At 37.8% G+C, this 15028-nt stretch overlaps 1 protein-coding gene across 2 annotated transcripts; it reads left to right on the top strand.

The window, feature by feature from the left end:
• The first annotated feature begins 534 nt into the window (after positions 1-534).
• Positions 535-13697, top strand: LOC110099048 (serine/arginine-rich splicing factor RS31). Of its 2 annotated transcripts, XM_020826064.2 has the most exons (6): positions 535-691; positions 782-920; positions 2768-2880; positions 3053-3282; positions 4588-4836; positions 13388-13697. In XM_020826064.2, the coding sequence occupies exons 2-6, from the start codon at positions 812-814 to the stop codon at positions 13416-13418; spliced, it is 732 nt and encodes a 243-aa protein (XP_020681723.1). In that variant the 5' UTR covers positions 535-691; positions 782-811; the 3' UTR covers positions 13419-13697. The 2 variants fall into 2 exon arrangements, with proteins under 2 accessions (XP_020681723.1, XP_028556877.1); XM_028701044.1 differs by lacking the exons at positions 535-691; positions 782-920 and adding an exon at positions 2283-2643.
• Positions 13698-15028: the final 1331 nt, after the last annotated feature.

Raw genomic sequence — 15028 nt, 5'->3', positions numbered from 1 at the left:
TAGATAATGCATATATAACAGAGCCCTACATGGGGTCCTGGTTGGGTACCCATGCTTTGCATTGGCGGGCTTTGCCCACCCAAGCCCACTTACGGTGACTTTCGGGATGTCATACCCACCCACACTCACCCACTTTCGACTCTTCTTGAATGCAGTCTGCCACATATAAATGGCCTTGAAGTTTGTTGCTCTTTTCTCCGATTGGAAACCATCAAGCCAAATATCAAAATTTATCGTGGTCGCAATGTGATTCAGTGCTGTGCACTACATATTAAGGATTACTGTAATATATTGCATACATACGATAAGTAGTAATGTAAATCGATTTGACCTCTGATGTTGAGTACCCACCCATATCACCCATGCCCATTGGGTATGGGTGGGTTCGTGGATGGGTATGAGTATGGGTACCCAATACAGAGCTCTGATATATAATACTTCAAAAGGGCCTAGGTTTGCATCATAACCTGGCTACTGGATATTCTATTTTAAAATGGGCCGTTCACAGCCCATCTAATGTCACGGCGACAAAAACTTCGACAGTTGCTTGCCTTGCCCTCTTCTATTTAAACCAGTCGCACGGCAGCCCTAGCTTCTTCGTTGAAGTTTTGAGTTTTCTCCTTTTCGTTGGAATCCAGTCCTCGGCGATCGCCCCGAAACGTTAGGGTTTCAAGTTAAAACTTCCGACCTGGTAATATTTCTTCTCTCTACTCGTCCTCTCCTGGCATTTGGAGATAAGTCTTTTTGTGTTCTTCTAGTTTTCATTCACATTTTCTTTCAGATTTAGTTAGGTTGTTTCTGGCTTGATTTGATGATGAGGCCTGTTTTCTGCGGAAACTTCGAGTACGAAACTCGCCATTCAGATCTGGAGCGGCTCTTCTCCAGATACGGAAGGGTTGATCGGATCGACATGAAATCCGGTAAAGCAATTATTCATGACTTAAATTACATTCCCCATGTCATCCCTTTTCTTGCTACGAATGGCATTTGAAGTTAGTAGTTCTGATATCTTTAATTTGATAAGAATTGGTGTTCTGATTCTTTTCCTTCAAAAAATTAAAAATAGATCAGTGCTTCCCAAAACATTAAAATGTGAAAGAAACTATGTTTTTCAATAGGAAGTTATAGCGGAGGATACATCTTTAATGGCCAAACAGATTAATATTACAGCATACAGATTAATCGCCATCAAGCCTGGTTGATGAAACATTGGAGGAACATTCTGAAGCAGGCAGCTGTAGGCTTCATATTAGAGTTTGAATCCGTAGCTTGATCAATGACAGGGAATTTGCCTGGAACATTTAGCTGGCTAATCGTTTAAGCTGGAAAATAAGTTCAGATTCAGGTTTATTCTATTTAACATAAAAAAACATCGAACTTCTCGTAAAGCCATGCAGATTTTTATTAATCTATTAATCTAAACATACTTCGATAAAAAAAGGGGCGTATAAATAAGAAAAAGTGTGAATCATCTTCGTTCAGAGAGGGTGTTATTATGAATGGGTCAGAAGGCTTTGGTGTTTGGAAGTGCTGCAAGATCTTCATGGCTTGTAGGTATTAGTAATGTACTCATTTTTTTTGGTGTGTAATTGATGGCTGTTAATGCCAAATGGTATAATTAGTTTAATCAGTTCGTATATCATGCATTTGGCAGTTTTCTATGGTAAACAATAGTTTGGGGATTTCCTCTTAATTCTCTTAATTCTTGTTGCGAATGATATATGATTATCTTTTATGATAAACATTGGCTTCAAAAGTATGCTGATGCTATTATTGCCATATGTGCTGAATAGGATGCCATTTTGAGTAAAATTCATAGTTGTATTGAGCACTTGTCAGGACCTGCCATAAAAAAAAGAGTGGAGTATACGCTGGCTGTATTTTTTTCCTCTTTTCGATAGTAAATGAAAGTTTTTCAACTTAATGGCTAGTCTGTTGTTAGCTTTTGTCTTGTAATACCCTTTTGCGTGTTAGCACTGCCATGTTATATTTATTTATGTGAATATGGCCTTACAAAGAGTTCAGGAGTAATTGACTAGTAGGGCGTTTGTGAGTGTGTCATGTGCGTGGTGAGGGTGTCACTTCTGCCATTAGATGGCTTCGTTGAGTTTAATTGTTCATTAAGTTTTTATTCCAGGGACCTAATAGGAACAAGCTTTGTAGCTTGGCTGTTGTAACTTATATCACTACCCTTTTGAGAAACTAATTGATCTTCTAAGACCAAGAACTAATTTCTGCAAAAGGACCTCTATATTTAAATGTTTGTTTTGACGCAGGAGGCAGTTAAGGAATCCGAGCTCTATCTGGGCTCTCTATCTTCCATGCAAACCTCCCATGCCAAAGGAAACCTTCCTGCCGGTTATCAGCTCACACCATTAACTACCGACATCTTTTATTTCCTTCACACGATCATCTGTTTCTCATTCCTGCATAGTCTAAAGTTGCCATTGCCAGAACGTCATTGCTTAAGAGTCGTTCCATCATGCCGTGCCTGCTGAATGCCTTCTCTACAATGGTGAAGCATGCTCAGCAATGACTCCTGACCATGGATTAAACTTATAAGACACCATGTTTTAGTCTCTGTTCTTACAAGGACTTCATTTTTGACATTCCTATGTTCATCCCGCCTACCAATACCATCAGGTGTAGTATTTATCTTTTTAAGTAGGAATAATTGAACTGCTTGGATGTGGTAGTGTTTTCTGACTATGGGAATGGACATTCTAAGTAAGATGGTACTCTCGCTTATTTTTCTTGCCTTTTGTAGGATTTGCTTTTGTTTATTTTGAGGATGAACGTGATGCTGAGGATGCTATACGAAGCCTTGATAATGCACCATTTGGGCATAGCAAGCGGAGGTTGTCAGTGGAGTGGTCCAGGGTATATTTCTCATCTAACCAATTCTTAGATTGTTGTTGACCGAATTGCACATATTTATCTGACTGATATTATTGCTTTAGCATTATTTGGGTCAAGTTATTGTATGATTGACAATATTTATCTTGAGATGGTGTTGATATGAGCTAATTTATGTGTATGCTTGTTTTATCAGGGAGAACGTGGACGTTACCGGGATAGCTCAAGGGGAATGGCAAACACAAGGCCAACAAAAACATTGTTTGTCATAAATTTTGATCCACTCCGTACTAGAACTCGAGATATTGAAAAGCATTTTGAACCATTTGGCAAAGTTCTTAACGTCCGTATTCGGAGGAATTTTGCATTTGTGCAATTTGATAGCCAAGATGAAGCCACGAAGGCGCTTGAATGCACAAACATGAGGTTCTTTGAAGTTCTCTTTTTGTATCATCTAAATTTACCCAAATATGGTTATCTATTATGAGCAAAGTTTTCTTCTGTTTCGGTATCAAACGCCATTCAGTTATAAGTGATTGTGGATTGAAATTTAAATGAGTTCCTGTTTTCTTGCAATGAGCACCGCATTACAACTGCTGACAGATCTATTAACTTTGAAGGGGTGCAATTGCACCCATTCAATTACTAGTAATTTTTTGCACCCTTTAATTCTATTTGCATAAATATCCAAGCCATTTCATGTTCAATATCAGCTTTTCTGTCCTCATTCCATCCCCATTCTTACTTGAGTCTTACATGCCCTTGTTCATTCTAGTTCTTTTGTACAAACATTAAGTTCAAATGTAAAACCACATTATTTAAGCCCCAAAGATTTTTGACCAAAAGCGGTTAGCAGTTAGCCAATCTCTCTCAACTCAATTCCCAAACATGCATGTAAGGCATTGATGACAATTTAAGTTCATTAAAAAACAATAGCATTTCTAACATTTAGATTTTCTTTAGCTTGTTAACAGTTCTCTCCACAACTGGTGTGGTGGCAAGGTAACTACTCCAGATGTAGTGTGGCCATATTTTAACAAAGATTATATAAAAAAGTGACCATGCAATGAACTAAAAGAGTATTAGATGAACAAATTGTTTGGTTATATGTATTCACCTAGGTTGGTAATTAGTTTATATGCTGTGCTTTTAAAATAGTACACCAATTCATGAAGGACAATTTAACTAGCTTTCATTTCATATTGGCTACTTGAACTATGATTTTTTAGAACATTTATTACATTAATTAATACTTATATCAATTTTTTGAATAAACTGGCTATTGAAATCTTCATAATACTATGTTTTTCTTTATCTTTATTTATTTGAATAAATTAATTTGACAATGATTAGATGTCTACAATTCGATCATTCTATCCTATGGATTGGAGGATTGGATTGCATGTTGTAAGTTTTCCTTAATTTGTTCTTACTCAAGATCCACATTATCGCTCATGTTAGTTCTTCTCTGTTCGTAGACATTATAAGAATCAGTTTTTTATTCATTCCCAAGTTTTTTGTTAAAAAAAGGAGGCAGGCAGAGAACTTTGTTTTCTTTCGAAGCATAAATCAGTTTATCATTCCCTTCATTTTAGATTGAACTGGAGCATGTGAACTGAAATGTGCATGGCCTGATTGCAATTTATTTCTTTTTAAAATTTTGGGACCATCATTTTTTTCATGGTTGTCTAATTAATATCTAATTGCACTGTTTTTTTTTTTTTCCTGCAGTAAGCTTCTTGATAGAGTGGTTTCAGTTGAGTATGCCCATAGGGATGATGGTGAAAGAGGTGACAGGTTTGACAGCCCTAGAAGAGACTATGGTGGGCGTGGCGATCCGTATCACCGCTCTGTTAGTCCAATCTACAGGAGCCGTCCAAGCCCTGACTATGGGCGGCGGCCACGCAGTCCGGATTATGACCATTTCAACGGACCATCATATGGTAGAAGCAGAAGCCCTGATTACTACCAATATCGAAGGTGATGAATGCAGCCAATAACCTTTTGTTATTTCAGGTTGAAATTGTTACTGGTAATCGTTTTTTTTTTCTTTTTTATGGTCAGCTGTCTTTTTTTGCGGGTTTCTTGATAGGACTTTTTAGCTTGCAAGGTTATTTGGGAAAGGTTTATGGCTATACATGGTCGGTATCATCCTTCTCATATGATTTATTTTTAAATGAGAAGTGATTAAATTACAAATATATTGCTTTTTATTTAGATGAATAATTTATATATTTCATTTTATTCATGAATAAATTTGAATTATATATATATATATATATATGCTAAGCTTAAGCTCTAAATTATAAGCATATAATTTATAACAAAAAAAAATTTATAAAAAAATAATGAAAATGAAGTACTTTATTTTCAATGATTTTTATTATTTTAACTTTGATATTTTTGGTTTATAGATTCTGCTCAAGATATAATTGAATATTTAAGTTTATTTAGATATTTTTTGAAAATAATGGAAAAATGCTAGTAAATATATAATTTATATTATTCATAATAATTTGGATGCTATTTATACTGATTTTTGTAGTCTAAATCCTCATAACATTCGTCAAGCTTAGGTTAAGATTTTTTTTATTTCTAAGTCGTTATCAAGAGAACCCTTTGTTTTATCAGTTAATTGACTGAAAAGTTAACCTGAACGAGGTTTCTGATATTTCGCAAAAATCACCAGACAAATGATATTGATAGATTGGTTCAAGATAGGCTAGTGTTAGAATTATTAATTCAATGATCCTTTAGTTATGCGCCAATTTAAAATCAGTTATTTTAGAATAAAAGAAATTATCTATTTATTTTTGCGATGAAATCAGATTCTAAAAGGATTTTTTGGGCTCAAGTTCTTTTAAATGGCACCATTTTGTTTTGTAATCCACCTCTAATGTTTATAATAATAATAATAATGATGATGAAGGGGATAACCAAATAAGGCTGTGCATGCATGGGTTATTGGCCTACAGTGGCTGAGAGGATGGGAGACACTGTATTGAGAAATCCTGATTCGACCACATAATATATTATTGATATGAACCTTATGCAGGTGATGAAGGTCATAATTAAAAATAAGTTGCCCTGGGCTTAATGTTCCTGAAGTTGAAAGAGAAGAAATTATTAATCTTGTATGGTAAGTTATTAAAAGAGGTAGATGAGTCAATCATGATACGACATTGTTTAAAATTGCGTAATATGAGACTTTCCTTGAGACCCACCTTAGTACAATTCTAGTGAAAATGCCTTGAGACTTACGCCTCAAACTTTTTTATGAGGTTTGCGCCTTAGCTTGGCTAAAGCTCGCCTTGAGACACGCCTCACCTAGTTGGTTTACGCCTCACCCTATATATATATATATACACACACACACACACACACACACACACACACACCTAAATCCTAAATAAAAACCTTGAACAAATCACACTTACATGCACCCCGAGCCATATCAACTTCCTCTTGATTGCCTCAACCTTCTGCCGCCCACTGCACCCACCGCCTTTGCCGCATCCACCACCGTCGTAGTCACCGCTTAGGATCAATTAATACTTTAAAAATTTTAGAGTATTAATCTTATCTTTATGTTGATGAAAAATATTTATGAAAGAGGAAGATGACTTAAATAAATGTAAAAAAGCGTATTGAGAGTCATTATATTTCATAAGATGAGATCGGTGATAGATTAATTTGTTATGATGATTGCACAAATAAAGAGGCCCCCTTAGTGATGACAATGTAGATTATTTCTTAGTTGTTGCCAACTATTTCAGCCTTCTTTAGAAATTAAATCTAGGTGAGTAGGGAATTGCAAGAGAAAGAATTTTGAGTTAAACTTGATCTATTGTTGTGGTCATGTCATAAACTTAGCTATGTTTTAGTAAATTTGTAGAGCAATCTTTTGGGGATCTTTTAAAGTTGGGCAATTTTTTGTGCTAGTTTAATTCTTTTTATTTATTGGCTCTATGGAATTATTCTCTTTTTTATTTGGTTTTGAGATATTAGAGGCTTCTTTTTGTGATTTGATTGGGTATAATTGGGTTTGAAGAAAGAGTGCTTTTTGTTTTTATATTATGTGCACTCGTGTGGCTTATGGCTTATGGCTTATGGATTTGATCATATATTTTCTCTACAAGCCTTGCTAAGAGATCACTGAGCAAAGTAAAAGCTACTGTTTTTGATGATTTGCATTTTAGGGGGGAGGGAGGTGCATCTTTAATAGAATTCATTTTTTGTTTCACATAATATGTTAAATATCTCTTATTAATTCAAAATTTTTTGATGGAAGGTGAAAGTTATGAATGGAAAATGGATTTTATCCTTCTAAAACGTTTCACAATTATGCAGTAGTTATTAAACTTGTGTTTATGTAACGGGAAGAATGGTTCTAATACCTTAACTACTATGGAGATGTTCTAGATTATTATATTTATAAAATAATCAAACTTAGGAGTTATACATTGAAGTTCTGAGGGATGTCAAAGTTGTCTGCATCCACGAAAAAAGATTTTAATACCTTAAGAAAAATTGAGATGCTCTAGATTATTGTAGCCATAAAATAATCAAAGTTGGGAGTTTTTCATTCAAGTTTTAAGATATATTAGTAGAACTTCAGAAATTATGTTGACATCATGAAATCAATTTAGTTTTATGCTTGTGAGATTCACTGTGAAAGCAATTTTTATGTTAATAAGTAAAAACTTTTAAAGAAAAGCTCTCATAATATTTTTATTGAATGTGGGTGCATATGGGAGACATTTCGATAGGTTGGGTACAAAATAAGAATTGAATTATGATAGACCCGTCCAGGAGATAGACCCCTTGTATATAGCAGGCATAAGCCTGTTGTTTTCGCCCTCCTGTTGGGCCCACAACTTGAGAGAGAGAGAGAAAGAGAAAGAGGGGGGGGGGGATTAGGAGGGATAGTTTGAATTAGGAGGGTTGTTTAGTCCTTTTGAGAGTTATTTTGCGTGCTTTATGTAGTAGGGTTGGATTATGGTTTAGGGTTATATTGAGTTTTTCTGATTTTTCCTAGTGCTTTGATATTCGTGGGCTCTAGTGGCGTCCAGAGATTTGGGAAAGATAGATCTTCCTCTTGAATTGAGGATTAATTGTATCTTGTTTTTTTCTTTTTTCATCTACTATCCAAGCAAAAGTGTTTTTCTTGTTTTTCCTCCATTAAATTCTCAAAACCTGCTTGGCGAGATTGTTGAAATTCTGATTGTAGCAATCGTTTTATGTTTCTACGATTATTTACTATCAAATTGGTATCATAGACACTTTTTGAGGTTGTTTTGGGGCTGTTTTGGCTGATTCTTGCTACAGTTTTTCTTGCCCCAACAATTATTTTTGCTGTTTTTGGAGTAGGAATACGGATTTTTGAGTCTAACAAAGATCTGGGTATCAATGGTGGCCACAAAGGTGGATGAGTTGGAAGAACGTCTTGAAGGGGGATGAACCAAATCAAAGCAACGGTGGAGGATAGAATTTTCTCCATGGAAGAGCAACTCTTTGATCTACTTGACATCGAAGGTGATGAGAGGGCCGGAAGGAAAAAATACGAATTTGAAATTCGTAGGGATGGAAATGATGTGTAGATCGTAGAGGGATAAGGGAGAAGACCCCATTTGGAATCCTTCCAATGGGAGAAGAGATGTGGAAGGTATGGAGAGAGGTGTGGACACGTGGGGTATGAGGAATAGGTGTTGATTGGGAAAGAAGGGAGGGAGATTATGGCCAGAAAGGTGTTGATTTTGAAGGAAGGAGGGGGGAATTCAAAGAAGGGTTTGGGTATGAATGTCGAAGGAAGGATCAGGACTTTTTTTTGGGGGGGGGGGGGGTTGGCTAAATGGAAGGCATTTGAAGGTCTGAAAGCTGTAGATGTCCATCTTTGAGGAGGATGATGAACGTGGGTGGATATTTAAGGTAGAGATATTTTGCGTTAATGGGTTGATGGAGGGGGGGTGGGGGACTCACTTGGGTAAGGGGAAACTATGGAGGAATTAGGATAAATGGAAGGGATTTGAAGGTCTGAAAGTTGAAGATGTCCATCTTTGAGGAGGATGATGAACATGGGTGGATATTTAAGGTAGAGATATTTCGTTGTTAATGGGTTAACGGAGGAGGAGAAATTGATGACAGCTAGCCTATGTTTGGAAGGGAAGGTGTTAGCTTGGTACCAGTGGAGAGACATGAGGCGGCTTATATGGAGTTGGAGAGAGTTCAAAGAGTGCTTATTGGAAAGTTTCCAAACCAGCAGGGGAGGGGACTTCTATGAGCAGTTCTTTGCACTAGTACAAGAAGATTCAGTGGTAGAATACCGTGAGAGATTTTAGTATCTAGCGAGTCGACTGGATTGTTTGTCTAAGATTGTTTTAGAGGGAAATTTCATGAATGGGCTTAAATCAGTGATATGAGCAACAATGAGAGTCATGAGGCCTCGAGACTTGAAAGAGACTATAGAGCTAGCTCAATTGGTGGAGGATCAGAAGTGCCATGAGAGGGGAGCTAGAGGCGATGGTTCAGGTCATTCATACAGGATGACCACCACTTTCTTAGCACCCAAGGGGCCTACATCGGGTAACCTTCGTGAGATCATTGGGGAGAAGCTTATATGAGGAGGAAGTGGGAGAAATTTCAAAAATTTGCTAAGGTGGAGGTGCAAGAAAAGAGGGTGAAGGGATTATGTTTTTGACGTGATGAGAAATAATATTCTGGGGCACAGGTGCAAAGATCAAACTCTTTTGGTTCTAACCGACTGTGATGACGAGGAAGCTGAGGAGGGAGGTGGGAGTGAGACTGGGGGTGGGGGAGGGGGGTTCACTTGGGTAAGGGGAAACTATGGAGGAATTAGGATAAATGGAAGGGATTTGAAGGTCTAAAAGCTGAAGATGTCCATCTTTGAGGAGGAGGATGAACATGGGTGGATATATAAGGTAGAGATAATTCGTCGTTAATGGGTTGACGAAGGAGGAGAAATTGATGGCAGCTAGCCTATGTTTGGAAGGGAATGTGTTAGCTTGGTACCAGTGGAGAGACATGAGGCAGCTTATACGGAGTTGGAGGGAGTTCAAAAAGTGCTTATTGGAACGTTTCCAAACCAGCAGGGGAGGGGACTTCTATGAGCAGTTCTTTGCACTAGTACAAGAAGGTTCGGTGGTAGAATATCGTGAGAGATTTGAGTATCTAGCGAGTCGACTGGATCGTTTGTCTACGATTGTTCTAGAGGGAAATTTCATGAAGGGGCTTAAATTAGAGATATGAGCAACAATGAGAGTCATGAGGCCTCGAGACTTGGAAGAGATTATAGAGCTAGCTCAGTTGGTGGAGGATCAGAAGTGCCAGGAGAGGGGAGCTAGAGGCGTTGGTTCAGTTCGTTCATACATGATGACCACCACTTTCTTAGCACCCAAGGGGCTTACATCAGGCAACCTTCGTGAGATCATGGGGAAGAAGCTTATATGAAGAGGAAGTGGGAGAAATTTCAAAAATTTTGCTGAGATGGAGGTGCAAGAAAAGAGGGTGAAGGGATTATATTTTTGACGTGACGAGAAATAATATTCTGGGGCACAGGTGCAAAGATTAAACTCTTCAGGTTCTCACCGACTGTGATGACGAGGAAGTTGAGGGAGGTGGGAGTGAGACTGGGTTAGAGGAGGACAAGCTGCATCTGGATGTGGTTGAGGTCTTGTTGAACTTAGTGGTAGGATTCACTCATAGTCAGACCATGAAGGTGAAGGGGGAAATAACAGACTAAGAGGTGATAGTGTTGATCGACAGTGGGGCTATCCCAATTTCATCTCCAACCAGGTTGTGCACCAATTTGGGGTGACTTTGGTGGATACAATAAGGTGGAGACAGGAAAGGGCATTTGTAAGGGAGTAGTGTTGACTACTGGAGTTTTGCAGCACCGATGTCTTCATGGGGATGAAATGATTGCAGACCTTGGTGGACCAAGGTTAATTGAGGGGCACTGACCATGGAGCTGGTGGTGGAGGGGAGAATAATAATGATTAGGGGAGATGCAGGGTTATCCAAAGCCATGTTGTCCCTCAAAACGATGGTAAGGACCATGTAGGAGATGTGGGGAGGTTTCCTGGTGGAGCTGCTACAAAATTAGAGGGGATCATATTGGAGGATGGTGAAGATACAACAATTTAGTGAGGTCTTTCATCCACCTCAAAGATTGCCACCACCAAGGGAGCAGGAGCATGTCATCACCCTAAGGGAGGGGGTGTCATCAATCAGTGTCAGGCCATATTGTTATCCTCAATTTCAGAAGGATGAAATTGATCATGGAAATGCTGGAGGCAAGGATTATCAGGCCTAGTGTGAGCCTTTTTTCTAGTCCAGTCTTGTTGGTTAAGAAAAAAGGATGGGAGCTAGAGGTTTTGTGTGGACTACATGGCTTTGAATAAGAAAATTGTGCTAGACAAGTTTTCTATTTCAGTGATAGTTGAGCTATTGGATGAGCTGAGTGGGACAATTATTTTCACCAAGATAGATCTGAAGTCTGGGTACCATTAGATCCGCAAGAAAAGTTATCAACCAAGGAGGGATTTATGCAGGTTTTAGGGGACATTATTGAAGAGGAGCACAACTTACCAACCCCAGACAGATGGGCAGACAAAGGTGGTCACTGGTGAATAGGAGCCTGGAGACATACCTACAATGTTTTGTGTCGGAGACACCTCGGCTTTGGGCCTTGGGCCAAGTGGCTAGCATGGGCGGAGTACTGGTATAACACTTCGTATCATTCCGCTTCCCAGATGACCTCATTCAAGGTGTTGTATGGGTGAGACCCATCTCACTTGGTGCATTTTGGGCAACATAGCACTCCAGTTTCTTTGGTAAAAGAATACTTGGAGGGGAGGGATAAGGTTTTGGAAAAATTAAGAAGACATCTATTGAGAGCTTAACATATTATGAAGAAACAAGCAGATGAGCATTGGAAGGACATCCAATTTGAAGTTGGGGATAGGGTGTTCTTGAAGTTTCGACCTTACAGACGGAAGATGGTAACTAATAGGAATAACGAGAAGCTGGCTCGAAATATTTTGGCTTTTATGAGATATCAAAGAATATTGGAGCAGTAGCTTGTCGTTTGAGGTTAACTCCCATCGCTATCATATATCCAAGTGTTTCATGTATCTCAGTTGAGATGATCTATTGGGGATCACATAGCTTGTTCAGAGGTTCCAAACACACTGACTGAGCAATTGGAAGTGGTGCTAGAACCACTAGAGCTACAAGTGGTACAAAAGAGAGGAGTGATCAAAGAAGTGTTGATTAAATTAGGGGTCTTCTTGATTATGACGCTACATGGGAGCTGTACGAGTGGATGCAACATCAATTTTCGTCTTTTCATCTTGAGGACAAGGTGATTCTTTGGGAGTGTGGTATTGATAGACTGGTCTAGGAGAGATCGGTCCAATTGGCCCAACACTTGGGCCTCGGTCCCTTGTATACAGCAGTCGTAAGATCAATTTCCACCCCTGGTAGGTTCTGCCCCCCTTCTTTGGGGCCCATGACTTAAATAGAGAGAGAGAGAGAGAGAGAGAGAGAGAGAGAGAGAGAGAGAGAGAGATTAGTAGGGAAAGTTTGAATTAGGAGGTCTCTTTAGTCTTTTTGGGAGTTATTTTGTGTGCTTGTAGTAGGGTTGGATTAGAGTTAGGGTTATATAGAGTTTTTTTTTAATTTTAGTGGTGCTGTGGTATTCTTGGGCTCTAGCGGCATCTAGAAGTTTGGTATTCTTGGGATCAATTGTATCTTGCTACTTTCTTACATCTACTATTCAATCAAGGGTGTTTTGCTTGTTTTTTCTTCCATTAAATCCTCAAAACCTGCTTGGTGACATTGCTGAAATTATAATTTCAGCAATAGTTTTCTATTTCTAGGATTATTTCCTGTCAAATTGGTCTATTTGCTTTGGGAATAAAATGTTTCAACAACTGAAAGCAATATCAAAATTTTAAGTTTTATGTCTTCCGGAATATTGGCTATTATCAAGTAATTTTGGCAGGGCCAAATGCTTTTAAGTTAAAGTAGGATTATTAGGGTTATCTTAATGATTAGCTTTGAGTCCATATATTTTTTGTATATATAATGAAGATTCTTGTACATAATGTTGAAATGGATGTGCTTTAACTTATGTATTTTGTAGATGATGATGTAATTTGTGGAAGAAAAAATATATCCAGATGCAATGCATTTATGTATATTGGATTTATTAATGATATAAATATTAATTTTACTTCTAGAGTTAAGGTTGCATAATTAAAATAGAAAATTATTCCATTAGTGTTATCTTTCTATTATAGAATATTCTAGGTCTTTGAAGAAAGGTAATGAAAAAAAAAAAAACCATCTCCTGTGGCTTTAAGATCTCGATGGAAGTTCAAAAATGGGTAGAATAAATTTGTCACCTCTAGCAGCAGTTTTTTTGTGGCATTTTATAATGGCTTTATTTTTGACCAGTTAGCTCGCTCTAATTTATGAGCTAATTTTATTTATATTTTTGTGGTGGCAGCCCATCTCCTGTTAAAAGATCCAGAACTTGAAGCGGGATTGAGAGTAGCGTAGCAGGATGGAGAACAGAAGCTATATGCTCTGGCATTTACAATAGATTTACTTCCTGTTCTATTGCGTCACTTAGGGAACTTGTTTAATAACCATGTATTTCGAGTCAACATACCGTTTGATGAACTCTTTTATAGAGGTATGGCGTACTAATTTAACTGCTGTTTTAGTCTATTTTCGTCGTGTGAATCGCTGAGAACTTAAAACTTTTGATGTTCTTCTGCTGCCTAATTGCAGAGCTTCTGGATTTTGTTGGACTACGTTACCCGCCTGGTTTATTCGATTTACTACATTCTTATTGCCCGGGAATATAATAATTTTAGATTAAAATAGTATTAACTCATCATACTTGAATAAAATATTAATTTAAAATAAATATAATAATTTTGAAATATTTTGACAAGTTTTTCTATGAAAAGTATTCTAATACAGCAATACTCAAAATTTAAAATAAATTAATCAATAAATAAAAATAAGTCATCTTCTATCTTGTAGAAAGAGGTGGAAGCTAAGAAGGAGGATTCAAATTCTAATATCCACCGGAGCTTCATCAAAGTTGCAGGCTCTCCTAGTTGGTGATGCCGCCGCTGTTTTCCTTGTCTTTTCATGGGAAATTATTATGTGAGTTTGGATCTAGTTTGAGTTCGAACTTCAATTAAAATAGGCTGCGTTAGAATGTACTCAAACTATGCACAATTTATATATAATTTATATACAAATTGTACATAATGTACAGGCAACGTGATCCATTCTGATTGGAGTCTGATCTCAGACTCCACACATAATAATTTCTCCTTTCATCACAACGTTGCCATCATTTCCTTAGGCGGCGAGGTGTCAAGACATTGCTCTTTTTTGTGTAGGTTCCAGGAGAGGTAAACCCCATCACCTTGATATTCTTTCTCCCTCTTCCTCTCTTTACAATTCTCTCACTTCTCCTGTGATCCCCACAACCGCTTCTCGTGAATATATGAAATTATTTTTAACTCCTTAAATTTTATTTGAAGTAAAATAAATGTAATGCAAAGTGCAAAAATGGTTGTGGTAGTTGGCTGACCTTGATAGCTCGGGTGGTGATGGCAAACAACAATGGTAGTGGTGGGCGGTGGCGGTGGGGTGGCAGTGCTCAGAGGTGGCGGCGGGGTGGTGATGACAAACAACAATGGTGGTGGGTGGCTATGGAGGCCAGCGATAGTGGTGGTGAGATGTGACGACAGTGGGTGACGGTGGTTGTGGTAGTGGGCGATGGTGGCCGACGGTGGTAGCGGTAGTCGGCGATGGCGTTCGACACATGCAATTACAATAAATTTTTGGTGTATTTAGAACTCACTCAAAGTGGAGGAATCTCAAATACACAAAAATAAAGTATATGATGAATTCCAAAAATACTAAAATATTGCACTACATCAAATCAAATAATAATATTATCAAAATATACACATAAAATACTTTACATTCTCTACATTTTTCCTTCTAATCTGGGTGTTTTCCTCTATTTACCCCGTTATAGACTATTATAAATAGATTTTTTGAAATCATTCATGTGGATGATTTCACTAGCTTTAGTGTTTTTTTATTATAAATTCCAGAT

The sequence above is a fragment of the Dendrobium catenatum genome, unplaced genomic scaffold (genome assembly GCF_001605985.2).
Source record: "Dendrobium catenatum unplaced genomic scaffold, ASM160598v2 fragScaff_scaffold_1632, whole genome shotgun sequence".
NCBI lineage: Eukaryota > Viridiplantae > Streptophyta > Magnoliopsida > Asparagales > Orchidaceae > Dendrobium > Dendrobium catenatum.
This window is presented reverse-complemented; position numbering and strand designations above follow the sequence as displayed.